Raw genomic sequence first — 24248 nt, 5'->3', positions numbered from 1 at the left:
ACACCCCTAAGTTAGGATGAGGAGAAAGGTTTTCTTGTTGTTGTTTTTCTTTTGTTTTTGTTTGGCTTTGCTTTCATTGAGGTTTAAGTTTAGATTCTATGTATTTAACACTTTAGAAAATGTGCCTTGCAACTACATATGGGCTTTAATGGAGCATTCCTCTCTTGGTGTGTTCTATCTACTAGGTAGGTCTTACAACGCAATTTTTCAGCACTACGGACAGCGCCTAGACTCCTGCCTTAAATGCGGGGGTGGGGCGGCGAGCTAGGTTGGGAGCTTGGGGGGAAGGATCCGGTTGGGTTTACGTAGAAAAGAAAAGGTGAAGAGTAGGAGAAAACAACTCCAAATGACGCATGCAGTCCCCACTTAAACCAATACACTTTCATTCTCGTCTTTCTCTAATCAGATGAGAAGAAAGAAGAATTTAGCGTCTATTCCTTCACTGAGACTGCGGTCAACGAGCACAACAAAATGCCCGCGGTACAGATGCTGCTGCAGAAGAGAGGAAAACAAGGATTTTAACAATAAATTAATTAAATTGGCGATGAACTCCGATTGCTAAACTGCAGTGTGATATGAGTGAAAATGAGCACCTATTTTTTTTTTTCTTTTTAGCAAAACTGAGAATAGATAGAGCCTGTTGCTGCTGCGGTGGCCGATTCCCTTCCCCCTTCTCATTTCCCAACTCTTGTCGGTCTCACAAACACACACGGTCAGATGCCTTCACATATACGCGCGCGCGCGCCAATGTTTACACTCTGCCACAACGAATAAATCAGGCACATTTTCCTGCAAATACACGCGCGCGCACACGTACTTCACGAGCGCCCACGTCCTCTATCTCTCACCGACAGATACAGATATTTACACACGTAGGCCAGGAGAGCGCTAACCACGGTACTGTGACTCCACGCAGGTTCCCAGGACACGCCTTTTACATTGTTACCGAACCGATCAGCGAACACGGACAAACCTGCCAACACTTAAGTCTACTGGCTGGATTTCATCTCCATGGCAACAAGCATGGAAGGTGAGACATCGCTGCCTGCGAAGTAACTTTCTCCCCCTACCCTCCGCATTAACTGACAGGGTTCCAGTGCAGGTTCAGATGAGAAGCATGTCCTCATTCTCTTGTATTTATGAAGCTAAGGAGTGGGAAAGGAGGCTGGGGAGGGCGGGGGTGAGGGGGTGGTGAGGTGGGAGCAGGGGCGGGGGGTAGGGGGGCTCACGAATGGATCCTGCAGGTCTGGTCAGTTCAAATTCTAAAGGAGGATACAGCCCTGATATTTCTGCTGGTGCTGGTGCTGCTGCCAAAAAGAAAAAATAAATTTAAAAAAATGTGTGTGTGCAGTTAGCTGCTGATGCTATGCTTCTTTAGTTTAACATGTCCAAAGAGAACTGGAGACAAACAAGGCAGAATGATAATGACAGTCTACATTTCTCTAGTGAGACATTTTGAAAATTTTCAGACCAGATTTCCAGTGTTTTGAAAAGATCGAATGTCAGAGTCCTTGGGGAGCTATGTGAAGATTCTCTTAAGAGGGAAGTTCTCTTAAGGTTGAAATCTGAAAGGTTGGTGGGGGAGGGAGGGTGCAATTCTGGCAGATCCTGAGGTTTTGGATTTCTGGGAAGGCCTGAAATGTTTGCACTTGATCATGATGAAGACATCTGGGTTTGTAATTTAAGGTTTTCCTTTAATTCCAACACATTCCATTCCTAATGATTAACTAGCTCTGTGCAGAAGCAGACTGAACAGTGTTTCTTTTTCCCTGTTTACTTTGAATAGGATTTAATAACCTTGATGTAGAGTGGGGGATGTGTCTATGTGCGTATGGGAGGATTCATTATTTTTTAAGCCTGATATTTCTTATAGTTCTCATTCCATGAAATCATGAATATCCATACTATGAGCATTAAAGATTACTATATCTGATAACTAACATCAAAATACTTTTCACCAAGAACACCATATTCCAATATAATAGTTGTTATTTCAGATAAACTGTTTAGACTATCATTAATAGATAAATAAACCAAAGGAAAAAACCTGTTGATTAAAATGCTAGAGGTTCTTTTTTTAATGGGCATATACTCTTCAATATTGGTTTCTGCAGTTGCACATTGTTCTATGCATACTATATGTTTCTAAAAAGTGAAATTATATCTTTCTAATCAGTACGCTTATTCATAGAAGAAAAAAGTAACACAACATTTACATGTATGAAGGGCTATGTATATATTAGGTATAAAAATACTATTTGCTTGACTACTCACAATGGTATCATTTGTATGACTGATCAAAGACAGGCTTTGCTTACTGGTTACTAACTACAAAGCCATTGAATGAGATTTTGGCCTTTTGGTCTACCGGTATACTGTTGGCCCAATCCTATGACTCATCAGGACTTAGAAATCCCAGCTCCTGATAATTGCCATGAAGGAAATGATGTACCTTCAACTCAATTGCTCATTTCTAAAGGACCTAAATGTTGATCTTTTAACCCATATTTTATGGTGTAGGATGTTTAGAATGACTCTTATCACATAATTCTACATCTACTCTTTTTTTGAAAATTCATTTCTTTTTTCTCAACAGGGCTTATTTATCATGGTTTTGTAACCTCATGGTCTGAATGTCTCTCATTTTTCTATTTCCCAGTAAACAAGATATTAAGATGATGTTTTCCCTCTGAGGTAGGCATTAAAATGTCTGTTTTACAGAGCATACTGATTTGTTTTGCATTTCCATCTCTTCCATGGACTAGAGAAAGTAAAATGTATCTTTTATCCACATTGTTGAGTAATTTTTGATATCTTATTAATTATGAAGAAATCAGTGTTGTAACTGGAGACTTCTATTTATTTTTAACAATATTTTGTTACTAACAATACTTTTTAATCTAATTATGCTCTATATCAATAGAAAGGTACAAAGTTCATTGCACTTAGCAGTATATTCTCAAAAATTTTCTACCTGCTGTTGAAAGTATAAGTTATTCATTTCACAGAGCAAGTAAAATGGAAAGTTTGGGCAAATGTTTGAAAAATTTAGGCCTACAAATACTGGTATTTCAGTTGCTACACATATGGCTTAAATTACTAAGAGCATCTATTTGCTGAACACATTGTTAGGCAATTGCTTAACTTTTTACTAATTTGCTTGTCTGTCCACAGCCTACAGCAATGGCCAGGCTTTTTTTTCAAGCTTTAAATATTATCCTTTTAGTTGTTTTTCTTGACTTGTATTTGGTTTTCATCTTTAGCATAAGGCAGAATTTTCAAATGAATATAAAAGCCCAAGTTCTTCCTTTTAAGATCTTAATAAAACCTCTGTTCTTTGTCACCCAACTTTTGGTTAAAAATGGAAATTTCCTAGTTCTTTGAACCCCAAGTGTATTTACTTGGCTCTACTTTTAACAGCTGAATATATAATCCTGTCCTTATTATTGGAAATAAGTAGTCTAATGATCTAAACTTATGCACTTAAATTTTTGTTGAAGTAAAGGAAATGAAACTTCCTTTTTGTCAAGTTTCTTTTAACATTGGGCTTCATTTATTCATTACCCATCACTCCAAAACCCTCTTCAATTGTTGTCCCTCCTGGACATTCAACTGAAGCTTTAAAAGCGGTAAAAAAAAGTCTGAATGCCAAACCCAGGGTCCTGTTTTTCATCACTTGTTTCCATCACCACTGAAGAATTCAACACTGTTTACCAGCACCTTCAGAAACTCTAGCTTCCTGGGACGCCTGGGTGGTGCAGTTGGTTAAGCGTCCGACTTCAGCCAGGTCACGATCTCGCGGTCCGTGAGTTCGAGCCCCGCATCAGGCTCTGGGCTGATGGCTTAGAGCCTGGAGCCTGTTTCCGATTCTGTGTCTCCCTCTCTCTCTGCCCCTCCCCCGTTCATGCTCTGTCTCTCTCTGTCCCAAAAATAAATAAACGTTGAAAAAAAAAATTTAAAAAAAAAATAAAAAAAGAAACTCTAGCTTCCTTTGTTCCAAGTGAACTTCCTACTGCAGATTCACTTAGAACTCTGATCATTCCTTACACAACTCTACTAGCAGATCCTGTTTTCTTCTTGTAAGAGAGGGATTCTTTGAGGCTCATTGTTAGGCTTCTTTCATTTTCAATCCTTTTTGGTAACTGCAAATAGAACCTTAATGGGATGACATCAAAATTGCTTTCTGGATCCATCCAGAACAAGTAGATCTGGCTTCCTCCAGGATAACTCTTCAAATATTAGAATACACCTGTCATCTTCCTTGGTCTCCTCTTTCCTGAAAAACTCAGCAATTCTTTCCTTCTCTTAAGTTTTGATCTGTAAATGCTTCTATGTATTAAATTGTGTCCTGGAGGCATTCTTCCCCACAAACTCTATTTGGCAATAATATCCTTAAGATGTTTTCCCCACCAGTGATTTTATGTGGGACAAAATGAGCTGGATTAATTTATTTAAAACCGTTTATTGAGGGGTGCCTGGGTGGCTCAGTCAGTTAAGCGTTGGACTTTTGATTTCGGCTCAGGTCATGATCTCATGGGTTCTTGAGATAGAGCCCTTGTGTGGATCTGCGCTGACAGTGCAGAGCCTGCCTGGGATTCTCTCTCTCTCTCTCTCTCCCCCTCTCTCTCTGCCCCTCCCCCACGAGTGTGCACATGCTCTCTCTCTCTGTCTCAAAATAAATAAACTTAAAAAAGAAAAAAAAAAAAACCTGCCTGTTGATTGATGTCTATTGTGTGCCAGATGTAAACACCACAAATTCACTAAGACCAGAACTAAACCCTTTGTTTACTAAATTTACACTTTGCTTGTATTTTCTTTATTTTGGTTGATGAAAACATTGCCTTTGCACTTGTTCAGGCTTAAAAGAGTGGAGTCATCTTTGATACCTCTCTCCATGGCCCACTACCTTCCATTATTTGCCAAAACTATCCCTGATATCTTTATAAACATCTTTTGAACCCATTTCCTCTCCCACTCATCTACCCTGTAGTCCAAGCCCTCATTACTTCTCACCTGGAACATTTATTTCCTATGATGTCCCCCCTGAAATCTATGTTTATTTTGTCTCATCACCAAGCCAGTCAGCCCTTGGGCAAATAAATTGCAAACTCTTATGGGGCGCCTGGGTGGCTCAGTCAGTTGGGCGGCCGACTTCAGCTCAGGTCATGATCTCGAGGTCTGTGAGTTCAAGCCCCGCATCGGGCTGATGGCTCAGAGCCTGGAGCCTGCTTCCAATTCTGTGTCTCCCTCTCTCTCTGCCCCTCCCCCGTTCATGCTCTGTCTCTCTCTGTCTCAAAAATAAATAAAATGTTAAAAAAAAAATTAAAAAAAATTGCAAACTCTTAGCCTGACAGTCAGGACATTTCACATTTTGGCTCAACCTACCTTTTCAATGTTTTGTTTCCCATACTCCTCTTTGCTTGTATCAAATTGCTCTGAACAAACTGCTCCTCTGGATAAATTCAGCACTTTTCTGCCTTCATATTCATTGTCATGCTGTTTCCTTCCTTGCATATCTAAATCTTCTGTCTTTTTTCAAGACTCATCTCAAATACAATCTTTTACAAGAAAAGCTTTCCTGATCCTTAAATGGGTGAAATATCTATTTCCTCTAAATTTGTTGATTTTTGAATCTCTTTTTTCATCAATATGTTGAAGATAATACTACTAACCCTGTATGATTATTATGGGGATTAAATAGAATAACATATGTAAAGCAGTGTTTGGTATACAGTGTATGTTAAATACAAGTTTGCTCCTCCTTTCCTTTTATTGTCTTTGTAGAAGCCTATACCAGTTTTTTCCTGTTTGTGCATGTATCCTCTCCCTTACAGGCTAGAATCACTTTGAGTACAAATCATGTGAATCTTTCCAGGAATGTTCTTATTAATCAACTTGATAAAAACAAACAGAAACACTGAACTCTGAATGAGCTGCTGAATTTTGATACTTATCTTTGAGGCCAATTTTTTTTTGAAATCAAATAAAAGTTTTTTTTATTCATTTCATTTTGACATTTAAATGTTAAATGTTTTTAATATGTTTTCTGGATATTCAACAATTAGATTCTTAGGACCCAGAACTTTATTCTTAAAAAATTATATTTTTCAATAAATTTACTTTGATTCAATTAAAATATTTATTGGATATCTATGATATGCTGGGAACTGTAACCAGTACTTGAGAAGTAGGAGTTTTTCCTTTAAAAAGTAAAGTAGCTCAATTCACAGATTGTTTGAGACTCTCAGAACAAAGCATTATCTCGTATGTTAGATGATTGTGATAAAAAGTATAATTTTATATCTCTAACTAGGAAGATACTGTGTTTTAATTTAATATTGACAAATGAATTGAGTGTTCTTTTTTTTCAACGTTTATTTATTTTTGGGACAGAGAGAGACAGAGCATGAACAGGGGAGGGGCAGAGAGAGAGGGAGACAAGAATCGGAAACAGGCTCCAGGCTCTGAGCCATCAGCCCAGAGCCCGACGCGGGGCTCGAACTCACGGACCGCGAGATCCTGGCTGAAGTCGGACGCTTAACCGACTGCGCCACCCAGGCGCCCCATGAATTGAGTGTTTTATTGCTACAACTAGTAAATGCCTTTTTTTTTGTTTGCTCAGTCAATAGGTTTTATTTATTTATTTATTTATTTATTTATTTATTTATTTTTTAGTCGATAGGTTTTAATAAGAATAACAGAGTCTAGTGGATTAATCATTAAGAGCCAACTGACTTAACTCTTCTAATGATCAGCTATGACCCTGTGTCTCTTTCTACATTATGATTTTTAAAAACATGTAAAGTTAACTAGTATCATAATTATACATAGTTTAGGCTGTTTCTTCATAATGGCAAAATGAACTCGGTAAAAAAAGTGCAGATTATGAAAACTGCCCAGATGTTTTCACTTCTGTACCACCGATTGTTACATTTGGTCCTCAGAAACCAGACTCTGAGAGTTTAGTGTGAGGATGTTTGTTAAGTAGTGTCCTTGGGCTCAACACCCGTGGAAGAATGAGAAAGTAGGCAGGAATAGGCACAAGTCGAGCTGTGACGTGGAACCAGTGACAGTCTTGGTTTACTCCATGAACAACTCTAGAGCTAGAATGGTTTTTTAGAGTTGCACTCCCTTGTGTCAAGATGATCAGGTCTTTTGCTCTCACATTAATCAGACATTAAAAACGGTCTGCCTTATCAGTTGGGGTTCCTGGGTGGCTCAGTTGGTTAAGCCTCCAACTTCAGCTCAGGTCATGAGCTCACATTTCGTGGGTTCGAGCCCTGCATCAGGCTCTATGCTGACAGAGCTTGGAGCCTGCTTCTGATTCTGTACCTCCCTCTCTCTCTCTCTCTGCCCCTCCCCCACTCATGTTCTATCTCTTTCTCTCTTTTTCTCTCTCTCAAAAATAAAATAAAAATATTTTTTAAAAATATTTAAAAAATGGTCTGCCTTAGGAATTGAAGTGACCTTGGATGACGCAGCTCTCCTCGAAAGGGGCTACAGCCAAAGACCATCTGGTGGCAACACTCCTAGCTGCTGGGCATAAATCCTTCATGGAAGGGAGCCTGTCGTACATACCACAGTGTCCATCAGTAAACCAGGTTTATTGCTTTCTCTTATACACATGCTCTCTGAAATTATTAAATGATATAGCCTAGCAAGGTCATGGCTCTAGTGAAGAAAGAATTCAGACTAGTTACTTGGCTGAATCAGCCTGTTACATGACAAATATTTGGTTCAGCATCTCCATGTATAAACATACTGCTTTTCAGTTTCTCCACTTGTTAAACAAATGAACCAGAGGATGTATGGATCTCAGCAAAAGACCTTTAACTGACAAAAGCAATAAAAGTAGAAATTTCATCGGAAAAAAGTTCTAGTTAAGTCCCAAGGTCATTAGATATTCAGTCCAGTCTCATGTCTTCTACAAGATAAAGAGTACTTATAAGAGGTCGATCAGAGAAATCACTCTGAGCCACTTAAGTGATACTAAATTAAGAAAAGAACCAAAGTATAGTCTATACCAATATGTATTAGGGCAGAAAAAAATGATTTGATGGAAAGAAGTTTAACAGAGAAGTTGAAAACAGTATTTTTCCTTTTATTAAAAAAGTCAAATAACAGCATACCCCAGAATGTATTAAATATTCCTGACACTTGGGGCGCCTGGGTGGCGCAGTCGGTTAAGCGTCCGACTTCAGCCAGGTCACGATCTCGCGGTCCGGGAGTTCGAGCCCCGCATCGGGCTCTGGGCTGATGGCTCAGAGCCTGGAGCCTGTTTCCGATTCTGTGTCTCCCTCTCTCTCTGCCCCTCCCCCCGTTCATGCTCTGTCTCTCTCTGTCCCAAAAATAAATAAACGTTGGAAAAAAAAATTTAAATATTCCTGACACTTAAGATTTGAAGGCAAAGATAAAGCTGTTTTGTAATCCAAACCATAATAAAAAGAATATCATTAAATATTAACTGGTTTATTCATTGGTGAATAACTTTGAAAGCTACAAGTTTTGTTCTTTTTAATTACCTTTCTTTATTCCTTACCTCCCATCCCTGTTCTGTCTCAGTGGTTTTCTGAAAATTGAATACAAAAAAAATCTGAAGGGTCGGTCATTTTAATAAATAATTCTTAAAAATTATTAGAAAAAGCAACAATAAAAGTGCAAACACTAGCAATCTATTATTCTCAGTTTTTAGATGATAAGCTATTTAATGACAGTCCTCTCAAGAAGGGTGGCTGTGTGTTAGTAAACTTTGATCTAATGAACTCATCTTAATTTTAATTAATTAACTTAATTAACACATCAAGTGGGAAAATCCGTTTTGCTTCAATCCAACATACACTTTCTTTTCTAATTTTTTTTTTAACATTTATTTATTTTTGAGACAGAGAGAGACAGAGCATGAACAGGGAGGGGCAGAGAGAGAGGGAGACACAGAATCGGAAACAGGCTCCAGGCTCTGAGCTGGAGCCCGACGTGGGGCTTGAACTCATGGACCGTGAGATCATGACCTGAGCCAAACTCGGACGCTTAACCGACCAAGCCAACTAGGCGCCCCTAACATACACTTTCTGAACAATTTTGCTGTAGTTTTAAAATCTCAGTAGAGTACAAGCTTAGGAGTAAGATTCTGGCTGGGAAGAGAACTGGGGAGCTCATTGTGAAGCTGAATGTTTATGGAAAACATGCTGTTTAACTTGGATTTTATGTCCATTTAGGGTGTTCTGAAAGCTAATGGGGATGGCGGGGCAATGGCTAATGATCCACAGCTACTGTTGCCTGCTACTTGCAGGATGTTCTGTTGGGTACGGCTCTTACTAAAATAATTTTAAAAACACAATTTACCTCTTTAAGAAATTAACATCTAGCATACGGAGTGGTAGTGGGTAAGAAAACACAAGTGCATACACCTAAAAGCTAAGGGAATGAAAAGAGAGACTTTATACCTATTTAAAAGGATCAGAATCTGTATCAGCCAAAGTGGCACTGGAGACAGACCTTAGAACATGGACCTTAGCGAGCTTGACCAGCTCACACACTATGATTATTTATGGTGTTATCTACACGTGCAAAAATGAAGCAAAAATTAGATGACAATTCAGTTCAAAGAAGTAGTGACTTAACCATCTCACAATGAATCCAAACTTCTAGGGTTCATTATTTGAATATTCACTTTCATATCTGATTTTATATTTAGTGCATGTAGGTACAGTTTCATTTGCCCACCGAGGCAATTCAGTAATTACTACAATAGAAATAGCATCTCCAATGCTAATTTGATGCTGATCCATATCTGATGATGTTTTCACACATCTTTTGTGAGTTAAGTCAAGAGGGTTTGAAAACTGCCAGATTTTATAAAACAATTACCTGCTCAATACCGTATATGAATAACACTAAACTGAGTTCTATTTTGTATTTAGGCCAACAGGTGACTCCAGCAGGAATTCTGAAGAGCCATAATGATGTGACAGTGAATAATGAGTAGTACCTACTGTGGCAACTCCTCAGCTAAGATGAGCGTCAATGAAGTATCAGCTTTTTCGTTGACTCTGGAACAAAAAACTGGCTTTGCTTTTGTTGGGATTTTGTGTATCTTCTTAGGACTTCTTATTATTAGATGCTTCAAAATCCTGTTAGACCCGTACAGTAGCATGCCTTCCTCTACATGGGAAGATGAAGTTGAAGAATTTGATAAAGGGACATTTGAATATGCACTTGCGTGAGAGTTCCACCTTTATGGTTTTTTAGAGTTATGCCACTGGGACCCATGGAAGATACAATTGTAATCTCCTCAAGCATGCTGGAAGAGGCTCATTTCATCCACTAAATTCAATAAACATGTATGGTTGGCCAAGTCATCTAATCTCTATGGACTTCAGTGAGGAAGCTAACCAGAGGATTTTTAATGTCCCTTTCAATTCTAGTGCCCTATGAACTCTGTGAACGTATCGGGAAACCCAGAGATCTGAGATGAATGAGGATTTAGGATGTTACGAAAATTTTTTCAGTTTAGGAGTCTCAATTCTGTGGTTTGAATTCTAATGTTGACTTAGCCAAGAAGCTTTATGACCTATAAAGCTGTCTAAGAGGAACCTTTCCATATCTACAAAAACAAGGATAAAGAAACCTATCCTGCATATCTTGCAGAATGTTGAGAGGACCAAGTGATGTAAGATGAATGTGAAAGCAATATGAAAACCATAAAACATTGTTGAAACATACCTTGCAATCATTTATTATCCTCATTGGTAATGCTAATAAGGATTCTCAAACCTAAAGAAGCAATGGCTTAGTGTAAATTATTCCTTAATCAACCTTCATTCTCTTCATTTGATAAATGAAAAGATAGGATATTATTATAAAATTCTTAACAGCTACAAAATTTTGACTCTTTATGGTTATCAAATTGAGGAATATAGTAGGAGATAAATAAATACAAAACTATTTGTGTCACTTGAGAACACAGAACTGCCAAACACACAGAAAAAAGAATGACTAATATTTACTAAGAGTTTGCACCAAGATGGGTGCTTTCCATTTACTATGTGATTTGATCCCCTTATGAATCCTTTGAGTTCAACACTACTATTTCCATTTTATTGTCTCAGTGTCACAGATGAGGAACTGAAGCTGAGACAGATTACATAACTTCCCAGAGTCATCAAGCTAGAGAGTGGTTGTGTTAGGAATTGAATATGGGCAGTCTAATGTCAGAGTCATTATTTGTAAACATCATGCTGTGCTCCCAGACACTATCCTCAAGATTTCTATATATCTTAGGACTATGGTTACTGCTCAGATCACTCCAAAACCAGTTGTGTCAGATATGATTCCCTGATACTTTCCGTCTCCTAATAGATTTAGAACACTTCTGTGTTGGCTGTTGATCTTCTGGACCAAGCCCACACCTCAAGGAGGCTCTTTGAGACCCAGTAGGTATAGGAGTGTCGGCCTGGGACACCTTGTAATCAGTTATCAGTTTGGTCCAAGAACACCTTATTGAGCCAAGTCAGCTGGACACACTGAAAGTTGTATATACCAGGACACTAAGCACCTCCTTAGTGAACCAGGTTTTTAAAGTACTTGCTAAGATATGTAGCTAAGTATAAGATGCACCTTTTGTCTCCCAGGGAAGACATCCAACAAGACCCTGCGTTTTGGTGACTAGAACATAACAAAGTCAGATTTTTATTTCAAAAAGAAGACCCTAAAACCTAAAACACAAGAAAATTTATGAAGTATGAGCATTATTTCTGAAATTTCAACACTCACAAGCTTTTCATATCTCATCAATTCCACCATAGTATTATTTTCAATCCCACTAAACAGAAATTATTTTAACCAAAAGTGTCTTTATCCATAGCATTTATTCATGATCTATTGTTCACCTTAGACTTTTGTGGGGGGTGGGGTGGGGAAAGAGTGGTCAGTGTCTGCATTTTCAGAGCCGGAAACAATATAAAAAAATATGAAGGATGGCCATAGTATGGATACATCATGGAAACTTCATGAAATGCTAAGTCTTCTAGGAGAGTCCAATGTCATAGTCATATCATCCTCTAGCTTCCCCTTTCCTAGAGCCCCATGAGGGAAGACAAGAGAAAAAATAGAGGAGCACACCTCCAGACAGTTTCCTCCAATTACCTTACTCCTATGTCTGAAAGGCCTAAATTGAGTTTACCTTTCAAAGTTGGCTTATGGATGTTGTAATTTCATCCATATCCTCAAACCATCTCCCATCTGCTCCAGAACATCTGAATCCCCTTAATAGAGAACAAAGACTTTCATTTCATGGTTAAGATAAAAGGCTTATGCTTCCAATTCTGTGTCTCCCTCTCTCTGCCCCTCCCCCGTTCATGCTGTATCTCTCTCTGTCTCAAAAATAAATAAACATTAAAAAAAAAAATTAAAAAAAAAAAGATAAAAGGCTTAGAACAAAAATGTCTGGTTGATGTAAGACCGAGACTAAAACTAATTCACACAACACTGCAGTCAGACAGGCAGACAGCAAGGAAAAAGCAAAATTGACCACTATCAGATGCATGCACAGTCTTTGGCAGAGGAAAAGGTTAAGGAATAAATAGGTGGGCTCCTGAAAGAGGGATGGAGCTGAGGGAATGGTTGAAGGAAAAGGGGACTAGAGGTGGCAGAGATAACTGCAAGCGAATTCAAAGCTTCCCACCAGGACCAGGGAATAGGACTTATTTTGAGTACCAGCCCCGTCTTAGCTGTTCTGAATAATATCAACACCCAGATGAATCTGAAATGAATCTGAATCTGAAAGGCGTAATTCCCATGCCTTCTGTGTGGGGAGTCAGAACCTTTTGTCGAACAGATAAATGCCTTGTACTTAAGAGCAGAATGAGTTAGTGGTACATAGTTGTAATTCTGTCTCTATTTTTGAAACAGCCTCTGGCATTAGCCTGGCTGGTTAGCATGACACTTACCTAAGAGCGTCTACGGAGTTTTACTTAGGTATCTCCAGACCCTTTTCTACAATCCAGCATCTGTTCACCAACTTAACTTTCCTCCTACTTTAATAGGCATAGTACCTATCCCAATCTCTAACAATTCACTTTGGAATCTTGGATATGACTAAGTAAAAGTCAGCAGTCAATTGTAAATATTTCCAACATAGTAAAAGCAAGTGCTAAGTACAAACAAGTGCTGATCTAAATCCTATACACAAATTAACTCATTTGATCTTCACAGTAACTTTACAACAAGGTAGATAACATTATTATCCACAACAGCATTTTACAGATGAGAAAGTTAAGGCTTGGAAAGACTGAGTAATTCGCCAAAGCTCACGCAGCTAGGAAGTGGCACAGCTGGGATGCAAATTGAGTATACTGACTTCAGAGTCTTGCTCCTAACCACTGTGTTTTGCCACAACGGTGCTGCTCAGGCAGGTGGAAATCACTTGGGTAGTTTCTTATAAAACACAAGGTGGATTCATTCAATCAATCTGATTGAAAACCAGTGACAGGACCTGTGTGGAGGAATTGTTTGTGCTGTCTTAATAATCACCGCCTCACAGATTTGAGCAAAACCTGTCTCTCAACAACACTAAAAAAACAGGTTTGATATAAATGTTTTGCCAGGTAGAGACAAAAAGGTCATTTAGCAATGCCACTGGGAACCTTACCCACGGTTTCATTCCTGCTTCAGTTTTTCCACTAGGTAGAAATATTTTCAATAAATCACCAATTCTACATTCAATCCGCTCACTTCCCATGCAGAGAAGAATTCAGCTAATATCTACTATAAAAAAGAAAATAATCTCAAATACCATTTTCTAGTTACCAAGTATAGAAATTATCTCTGGCGGCCTAGATTTTGCTGTACATGTTAAATAATAGGAGGCCACCAGGAATCGTGAAGACAATGAGATTGAATTTATTTAGCCCCAAACAGCTGAAGCACTGATTATATTTTGGTGGATTATTACTGTTGAGCAATCCAACTTCCCTTATGAATTAAAGAAACTTAATGTGACTTTCTGTCTAAATGAATTAATGATTTACTACTGGTTACTAGTTGATGAAGTACTTAAGGTTCCTCAGGGCTAATGACTGGGCAGGGCCCACGGTATTATTCCAGGCCAATCACTGCTCAGTCACCTCTTTCAAAGAAGGTTCTAACCAATAAGAAGCCCAAGGTTTTGGAGTGAAAGTTAAGTGCCCCATATATGCCTGGGTGGTGTTGAAACAGATAAAGCTTCCTGAGAAGAAGGCTTCTTCTGATGGTAAGTTAAACATTTCTGGATGGGGTAAAAATCACATTTAATATTATGTCATAAAGTAGATTCTGAGGAATGGAGTAAAGGTGAGGATGTCAAGGACTATGAAGAGACATGGGATGGTCTATAAAAACTAAAGAAATAACAGCCTCACTTATAGTTTTGCCCCAAAAAATGTTCTTTGCAAGTTGAAGTTAAGATATTTTTTTTAATTCAAAGAAATAGCCTAGTAACTTCAGGAGACAGGCATGGTTTTGTTTGCATTTGTCTGCTTTTCTAAAAAGCCAAAATTTAAGTTATCAATAAAGAACTATTAATCTCACTAAAGAATGTTCTAAGATGGCTCATATCATGGATGGTAAAAGAAGTGATTATGTAGTCTGCCTCTCAGTCAAATTAAAAGCTTCTCAATGAATTTGAGACTATTTCATTAAAGAGAATTAACAGGGCATGATTATCTTACCTAAATATAGCGTACACCTTTATTAAGGACTGAGATTTATTTTGTTACACTGAATACCCATATATTTTTAAAGATTCCATGATAGTATTTGCAAAACATAAATGTATGAGCAGATGAGAGGCTAGTAAAAGATCCATGAATTTACAAAGCTATCATCTTCACAGGATTTATTTTTTTTTATTTTATTTATTTATTTTTTTAATTTTTTTTTCAACGTTTATTTATTTTTGGGACAGAGAGAGACAGAGCGTGAACAGGGGAGGGGCAGAGAGAGAGGGAGACACAGAAACGGAAACAGGCTCCAGGCTCTGAGCCATCAGCCCAGAGCCTGACGCGGGGCTCGAACTCACGGACCGTGAGATCGTGACCTGGCTGAAGTCGGACGCTTAACCAACTGCGCCACCCAGGTGCCCCCAGGATTTATTTTTAAAAATTAACAAGCATGTATTTTTTAGAAGTTAAAAAATATTTTTAAATTTTATAATCATCATGGAATATAATCATCATTATTAGATAGTATGAATTCATGTCTATAAAAAATACTTTGCAGTTTCAACATTTAGTACTGTCAATGAACTGTGTTTCAGACTGAGAATATTCTCATCTTCTCTTACTGTACTCACTGGTAGAGTTATATCTTTTCTAAAATCATATTAAATCCAACTGCACTGAGTCCAAACAAATGCTACAAACATAGATAATATTTTAATGACTCCATTGAAAATTCTGTTTGCTGAAGCAGGTCCCTAGTTATTTATTATGGGATTTAATTGCTCAGGTGACTAGAGTTCCTGGACAGGTAATTTTTAATGGAATGAATTTAAGATATTATATGTTTTGTAACAGAAAACTCTGCCCTCATACCCCTATGCCTACTTAAATGTGTTTATATTACTTGAAACAAGTTTAATTTTCTTTTTCAATGGCAGCTTTGAAGAACATTCAAAGGATGTATAGGAGAGAAACAATACATCAAGAATCTATTTGTTGAGTCCTTCTAGAACAAAGGCCAGGAGCTCCCTAATGTAAACACATTAAAGTTTATTTTGAGGAGGAAATACATAGATTTTTTTTTAAAAAAACCATAAAGTAGACAGCTTAGTCCAAAAAAAAAAAAAATCCATTTTGGAAGATGTCACTGAACAACTCTTCCAATGTATTTCTGGATTCAACGCCCAGTAATAGCAATCGCTTTCAAGTTAATGTCATAAATGAGAGCCACGAGAGCAGCGCGGCTGTGGATAATAACACTGATCCTCCACATTATGAGGAAACCTCTTTTGGAGATGAAACCCAGAACAGATTCAGAATCAGCTTTAGGCCTGGAAATCAGGAGTGCTATGACAATTTCCTCCAAAATGGAGAAACCGCTAAAACAGATGCCAGTTTTCATGCTTATGATTCTCACACAAACACATACTACCTACAAACCTTTGGCCACAACACCGTGGATGCTGTTCCCAAGATTGAGTACTATCGCAATACTGGTAGCATCAGCGGGCCCAAGGTCAACCGACCCAGCCTGCTTGAGATTCACGAGCAACTTGCAAAGGTAAGCTTCAGGGCACAGGCAAGTATCCTCCCTCCCTTTATTCCTTCAGGTGATCTCCTGCTCTTTAATCATTCTATGAATGTCGGAGTGTCTTGTGGGGAAGTCTATTCCAAACCACCCTCCTTCCTTACACAGCTGTCCCTCGTTCCCAATAACTAGACAATACACGGAGTGTTTCACAAATATTTACTGAGCACCGAGAACTAAAGAATTAGCTCTGAAAGTGAGGCAGTGCATTATATTTTCTTTAAACTTATAGTGTACTCAGTGCACACTTGGTTAAACATTCCAAACCAGATACTAAGCTAATTTCACCTTAGTATGAATGCCTCTGCAGCAGTTGTAAGAGGGGGAAAAAAAACAAAAAAACGAAAAATCATCACTGGAGCTTACTGTAGTTAATACTGTGGTGTCAGCCTTTAGAGCACATGGGTATTTTATATTCTTTAAAGAGAAACCCAAGATTTATAAGATTCAGCATTTTATCCCTTCCTCTTCAAAACTTTGCCTGAGGCTCCTGAATGCTCTTAAGCATATAAAAGTAACTGAATTAAATTTAAGTACAGAAATGGCTAAGCTTTTCATTATTTAATGAAAATCAATAATGGGTTCCCAAATCTGCTAGAAGCAAGAGGTAGCATTTTTTCTAATCATGTAGCAAATCATTGATAAACTTCATAGATTTCTTCTTCTATAACTTGCTCTAAAATATATTGATGCACTTTATCTTCCTGCTCTTCTGGAACACATTTTGGAATGAATATCATTCTTTATGGATGTAATTACTTGCTAAAAAGAATAATTAGCTGTCACATATCCAAATATAGTTTACTTTTGCCCAGGTTTTGAGGTAAAAGAAAAAATTGATTGGAACAATTCCTTTCATATCCATTCATTCAACATTGATTTTATCAAATGGTTACCCACACTAGGGAGTCTAGGAATATTGCTCTCATGGAAGATGCTAATAAGGGTGAAGTTTTCCCTTTAGTTTCTGTTCATTCTTCTTTCCACAAGGAAACCCATCTCTAAAATGTATTCTCCTTGGTTGCTCGGGGTCCCTGACTCTGCATCCTACCACCAGAGGCTGAGTGACTTCCTGAGAGGAGCCCATGCTCTGAATGCTGTACCCTTATCCTTTCTCCTCACCAGGCTTTACTTGTCCCATGTACTATATTTGCAACAGTCTGCTGAATGGCTGGTTTCTTTACAGATAGAAGATTTAGACTTTATCTAGGATATTCAGTGCTTTGATCAAAAGAAGTTAACAATGTGACAATGTCAGAAAAAAATGGCGGCCCCCATTAAAATTTTGAGAAGGAGGTTGATTTGAAGCTCCTGAGATCAGACCCAGGTATCACTTTGCTTTGTGTGGGAAAGTGGAAAGAAGAGAGAAGGGGGAGAAGGAAAAGAGGGAAAAGTTGGTTGTGAGAAGAGGGCACAAGGAGTTTTCAAAAAGCACAGAAAAAGAAACTTAGGGCATTATAAAGGGATTTCAATTTATTCTGAAGAAGTAAAATGAGCCAAAGTTCTCTTTAAAAAGATCTGAAATTCTCTCCCACCATACTCCACCTCATTCCACATGATAAGTCTTAAAGCTCATCCTTTGTAAAATTAGCATCATCAAAATTTAAATATTCTCATATTTGTCCCCCAGTTTGCAAGAAAACAAAAGTCTATTTCCATTAATAAGGAAATGGAGTAAACTCACATTGTTCTTTGGACTAATGTTCTAGAGAGAGAAACATAGCTTATTTACAATTCCTAAAGCCACAGCTTATGTAAATCTTTACATAAGGGGAGAAAAACTCTCCGGGAATGGTTGGTTGTTCAAAAGCCAATCTGAACAACCGTAGTCGAAATGCAGTAGCTGCATTTGACAGTTTTCATAGCTGTTTGGGATATCATATTCTTTTTGAAAATTACACAAAGACTTAACTTTGACGTAAAGCTCTTTTTTCTCAGATACAAAGAAATACCAAATTAAATAGTTTAAAAATTAGGTTCAGGCTCAATGCCCTGAATAATCATTCTGAATGAGTATAGTAATAAGTTACTCTTTTTATGAATTTGACCCTCAGTTATCAAGACACTTCATCATTAAATCCCACAGAAGTATCCACATAGCCAAATTGGGAGCAGAATTCTAATGCAACCATGAATCTATATACTAGTGTCTCTAAACTTGTAGGGCCCAGTCCACCTCTCCATATGATCTACCTCTGTGCTATCCTTTGATACCAGACATGAACAATCTGAGACTTTGTCAATTCATCCTTTTCTTCTTTGTTAGTGAATTTGATTCTTTTTCCTCCTGCTTACCCTCCCTCCCATGAAAGATGAAGACCTATAGTGTAATGAGCTATGCTGTTACCTCCTTGTGGCCCTTGACATTTTTATGGTAGTTCCCCAAATCACAACTAGACATGATCAATAGAACAAATATTACATAATAATACTCAGACACATCACCAATTTCGTATGCAAAAAACTATAAATGATAATGTTTACTCAAACAATTTAAAAGTGGAAAGCAATTGACATAGTACAAGTTTGGTGATATATTTTTTTGTACCCGAGTATAATGCTTTAAAAAGCCATGAAAGAATTGTGTATTTACATTAAGTGACAACATATTTAGACAGAAACCAGTTGGATTTTTTGCAGAATCCTGGCTATAACTTCCAAGTCAGAAAAAAAATTATATGTCAAGGTTGTCCTAATAGTTGAAATAAAAAATAGGTTTGAAAGACGTTATTTTAAGTCTCTACCTTCACTGAAACTCTAGGAATGATACATATTGACAAAATTTGTAATCCCAATGATTTGAGATCATAGTTGAAAAAATCCTTTTATTTTCTCTGTAGTAAAGAGCTAAATGCCTATACAGATGGCTATGAATTATAGATTTCCAAAAACCCTAGTTAAAAGCAGGAAAAAATGGCTCCATCCTTTACTTTCTCTGCAATATTATATAAGCTACATAACTTCAACTGATACTGTAGGATGTTTGTGAATACTAGTTTACATGCATATGAAGTCTAGCATGTTGCCTTCTACAATGGGTAGAAACTGAACAAATCATTGTTGATAATGATGATGGCAATTTTTGTATTCACTGATTTTTACTCAAAAAGTAAAATATACACTAATAAAATATTTAAGAAGTACTGAAAAGTATATCTTGAAATGTCTCTTATCTAATATAGATCTTCAGTTTTTCTCTCCCAGTCATTACTGTCAGTTTCTTATAAATCCTCCCAGAAATTTTCTATGCCTATACAAATATACATATATATCTATAAGTATCTCTATCTCATCTATCAAATTTTCCGTCTGTATTTTTTTCAAACACATATTGAAACATTTTACACATTGTTGTGCATTCTACTGTTTTCACTAAACAATGCACATTGGAGTTCTTTCCATATAAAAAATATAATGATTATTAGATATCTGGTAAAGATTAATCCAGTATTTTTACTTTGTAAAAATAATTGTACTTTTACTGTCCAGCATAATCCTGTGGCCACATTTTTTTTTTTTGATTACTAAACTACTTTATTAAGTGATCATGGTTTTATCTTTCATTTCTACTTTTTTTTAATTTAAATTCAAGTTAGTTAACATATAGTGTTGTTAGTTAACATATAGTATTGGCTTCAGGAGTAGAATTCGGTGATTCACCACTTACATGCAATACCCAGTGCTCATCCCCACAAGTGCCTTCCTTAATACCCATCATCCATTTAGCCAATCCCCCCACCCACCTCCACTCCAGCAACCCTCAATTTGTTCTCCATATTTAAAGTCTCTTATGGTTTGCCTCCCTCTCTGTTTTTATCTTATTTTCTTTTTCTTTCCCTTCCCCATGTTCATTTATTTCTTAAATTCCACATGAGTGAAATTATATGACATTTGTCTTTCTCTGACTGACTTATTTCACTTAGCATAATACACTCTTGTTCCATCCACATTGTTGCAAATCTGTGGCCACCTTTATATGCACAATTCCTAACTACAGGGCTAACCAAAATGGAACTCCTTTTCAGTCTTACTAACCACCATTGTTGTTAGCATTTCAGAAAAATATAATTATATAAGAATCAGGAAAATATATAGCCTTTCTATCAAAGTCAGTGTTCTGATGTCATTGAAATAAACTGTCTATACAAAGAATAAAATACCACAAAAATTAAGATAGCAATATTATTTTTAAGGAAACCAACCATTTAGAGAATGTTTCAAAACAAAAACAATGGAACAACTTCACACTTGGGTCATTAGGTAGTTAGCAACAAAAAGTAATCTGTGAATAAAAAGCATTAGGAAAAGTAATTTGTGAATAGAAAGGATTACATACACTCATGCAAAAGCAAACTTTTTATGGAGAATTTTTTTTAATGTTTATTTATTTTTGAGAGAGAGAGAGAGACAGGGTGTGAGCAGGGGAGGAGCAGAGAGAGAGAGGGAGATACAGAGAATTCAAAGCAGCTCCAGGTTCCGAGCTGTCAGCACAGACACGGGGGCTCAAACCCACAAACTGTGAGATCATGACCTGAGCCAAAGTCGGATGCCCAACCGACTGAGCCACCCAGGGGCCCCGAGAATTTTTTGTTATCAGACAAGGTGCTCACATTTGGCAAGTTCTCATTCAATTTTTATAACACACCTTCAAGGTAGGTACTATTGTTATTGCTATTTTATAGATTCTAAAGTTTTTATAAAATCCTATGGATCTTTTATAAGAGAAAACAAAAACCTAAGTCAAAAAACTTCCAAGGTCAAGAAACAAAAGTCATGTGTCTAATAAATTGAACCCATGTCTGCATGACTCCAGAGTCCATGCTCTTTTTATTTATTTATTTATTTATTTATTTATTTATTTATTTATTTATTTATTTTATTTTGATGTTTGTTATTTTTGAGAGAGAGAAAGAGCACAGGCAGGAGAGGGGCAGAGAGGACAGAGGATCTGAAGCAGGCTCCACACTGACAGCAGAGACCTGACATGGGGCTCAAACCCACAAACCTCAAGATCATGACCTGAGCTGAGATTGGGTGCTTAACCCACTGAGTCACCGAGGTGCCCCCAGAGTCCATGCTGTTTATTGCTACTTTGCATCCTCAGCCTACTCTCCCATTTCACTTTGCCTCAGTTCATTTTGACAGCTACAGAAGGAAGTGGAACTCAGCCACAAAGAAGAAATTGCATCTCAGCCCTGATGGGCAGAACAGGAGATTCAATTCCTTTCTTGTTTTGGGGACTGTGCCAAAAGATCATGTTGCTTTCTCCTACAGAATTTTTTTTTTCTCTCTCTTTCTCCTACAGAATTAATTGTAGGTCTCGATCATTTTCGTTGTCATCATCAAAAGCATTTATTAGTCTTTTATATACAAGATGCTGTATAAAGTGAGTTAAAGAGATTTGATCTCTACTCTCCAGGATTTATTTGACATGTCAAATGACTTTGTTATGGGTAGAAATAAAGGACATGTAATCAGGTTAACAAACATTAAAGTACATAAACCAATGTATAAATGTTTATCTTCTTTAAATAGACAAACAAAGGTTTACAAATGCATTCTCTGGGAAATAGTATTTTCTAAAATGTGTTAAAGTTCAAATTTGGAACTTTAGCATTCAACTTGGGGCTATCCCAAATTAGAAAGATCACCAAGCCCAATTAAGTAGACATAAAAATTGAGGCAATAAGTGCCTTGAAGGAGGATTAGTGGTCACCCCTAAAATATTTGCTGGAGTGAAAATCTGCAACTAAAGACTCATTTTAATACTTATCAGAAGTTTTAGTTTTTAGTTCAGTGATAGGTGGTGAATAGACTAACAGTTCCCATGTATATGTGGAAAATATTAAGAATCTTTTGACTTTCTTGTTTTTTTTTTAATTTTTTCTTGAGAGAGAGAACAAGAGTGTAATGAGGGAGAGGGGAAGAGGGAGGGAGAGAATCCTAAGCAGCCTCATGCTCAGCACGGAGATCAACACCGGGCTTTATACCATGACCCTGGGATCATGACCTGAGCCCCAATCAAGAGTTGGACACTCAACTGACTGAGCCACCCAGGCACCCCTTGATTTTACTTTCTTACACTGCTTATTACACACATAGCTACCTTTAGGCCTAAGTTATCAAAAATATAAGTTAATTTTTGTGTGAGCTATATGTTTTCAGGTACAATAAAAATACTATAATAAATTGTGACCATTAGTAGTGATTTAGAGGCATGGTTTATAGCAACTTTTAAAACAAGAAACCTCTCACTTTCATAATTTAAAATATTCCCATTTATCACAAAGGGCTTGTAATGTACAAACATAATAACATTGATTAGTAAAATATAGGAATGTGATTAGAATTGTGTTTTTCGGGGTGCTTAGGTGGCTCAGTCAGTTAAGCATCTGACTTCGGCTCAGGTCATGATCTTGCTGTTTGTGAGTTTGAGCCCCAAGTCGGGCTCTGTGCTGACAGCTCAGAGCCTGGAGCCTGCTTCACATTCTGTGTCTCCCTCTCCGTCTCTGGCCCCAGCATTCACACACTGTCTCTCTCTCAAAAATATACATTAAAAATTTTTTTTTTAAAAATCGTGTTTTTCATGCTGAAATGAACCCTAAAAATTCTCTGATCCTTGCTGGGATTGGTTTTAAAATAATCCAGTGGCAGGGGTGTGAGAGGTTTAAGTGGAATAGTACTGGCCATATGTTCATAACTGTTGAAGTTCAGTGGTAGGCACATGAGATCTATTTATTCTCCCTACTATGGCATATATTTAAATATTTTAATAATAAAAGAAAGTTTAAAACAACTGGGAGGGGATCATATAGTCCTAAATATTTATGGAGTTGTTTCTCTAGGATGGGCTAAGATTTCTACCATCCTGAGATTGAAAACCTAAAAACATGTATAGTGGCAAATATTATCTAGGTATAGTTTATTTAACGATTTTTAAAATGTTTACTTATTTTTGAGAGAGAGAGAGAGAGAGAGAGAGAGAAAGAGAGAGAGAAAGCATGCTCATAAGCCAGAAAGGGGCAGAGAGAGAGAGGGAGACAGAGGATCTAAGGACAGCTGTATGCTGACAGCAGCGAGCTGGATGAAGGGCTTGAACTCACAAACCATGAGATCATGACCTGAGATGAAGTTGGACGCTTAACTAACTGAGCCACCCAGGTGCCCCTCTAGTTAGAATTGAAAGAATAAATACACTTATTTTTTTCTTCTTTGATGATAGCTAGAAATGCATTTGTAATTTTTCTGGGGTCTGAAAAAATCACGCATTTCATATTAAATAAAATAATCTTTTATCATCTAGCAAAACCCATTAGGAATTTACCCCTTAAACTGCATGTGATTGAAGCTTTACTAGTTTATCAATACTGGAGAAGAGAAGTTTCTTTCTTTCTTTCTTTCTTTCTTTCTTTCTTTCTTTCTTTCTTTCTTCCTAATGAACTTTATTTTACTTTCTCTGAATACTTAATGTACAGGTAAAACTTTTGGTAAATTAATAATCATTCCCTAAAGCTATGCAGTTTAAAATGCATTTACGAAAGGTGGTGGGTCATCATTTATGGTGATGGAGTATGAACAAACAAATTAATTCAAAGTATGAGGGAAAAAACTGGTTTCAGGGAACAATCATAAAACTTCTATTCTTTGAGACTTTGGTCCCAAGAAAATGCACCAGCCAGGAGTCTGTCAGCCACTGGTTATAGCTCACAGCCATTAAGTGCCCATAACCCTCAACTAAAAGTCTTTTCAGTACTTTGATGATAAGTTGACTTTGTAATTGCTGTATAGGCTCACAAAGGAGGCATTTATTAAGAGTGAAACCAAGTTTTGCTTTGCCATGTTAGAAGAGGAAGATGACAAACATAGAAAAATGATTTTGCCTTCGAGTAAATTACTTCAAAGTAAGATTTTCAGAAAATTCATTGGATTTATCCTCCTTGGCACTATCCAGGAAAGGTTAAGTG

The 24248-nt window shown here is 37.3% G+C and overlaps 2 protein-coding genes across 10 annotated transcripts in view; both read left to right on the top strand.

Moving 5' to 3' along the window:
• The first annotated feature begins 948 nt into the window (after positions 1-948).
• CTXN2 (cortexin 2) lies at positions 949-10721 on the top strand. Of its 9 annotated transcripts, XM_047863761.1 has the most exons (4): positions 1031-1052; positions 2597-2694; positions 9216-9302; positions 9921-10721. In XM_047863761.1, exon 4 carries the CDS (start codon positions 9978-9980, stop codon positions 10221-10223), a length of 246 nt encoding a protein of 81 aa, XP_047719717.1. In that variant the 5' UTR covers positions 1031-1052; positions 2597-2694; positions 9216-9302; positions 9921-9977; the 3' UTR covers positions 10224-10721. The 9 variants fall into 9 exon arrangements, with proteins under 9 accessions (XP_047719719.1, XP_047719715.1, XP_047719717.1 ...); XM_047863759.1 differs by lacking the exons at positions 1031-1052; positions 9216-9302 and adding an exon at positions 1012-1030 and having other exon boundaries at positions 2660-2694; XM_047863755.1 differs by lacking the exon at positions 9216-9302.
• A 5116-nt stretch (positions 10722-15837) lies between these two features.
• SLC12A1 (solute carrier family 12 member 1) overlaps positions 15838-24248 on the top strand; it is a 101458-nt gene continuing 93047 nt past the window's right edge. Inside the window, exon 1 of the mRNA XM_047863020.1 lies at positions 15838-16257. Coding sequence (XP_047718976.1) covers positions 15838-16257 — 420 coding nt within the window. The remainder of the gene's footprint in view (positions 16258-24248) is intronic.

This window comes from Prionailurus viverrinus, chromosome B3, assembly GCF_022837055.1.
Source record: "Prionailurus viverrinus isolate Anna chromosome B3, UM_Priviv_1.0, whole genome shotgun sequence".
Classification (NCBI taxonomy): domain Eukaryota; kingdom Metazoa; phylum Chordata; class Mammalia; order Carnivora; family Felidae; genus Prionailurus; species Prionailurus viverrinus.
This window is presented reverse-complemented; position numbering and strand designations above follow the sequence as displayed.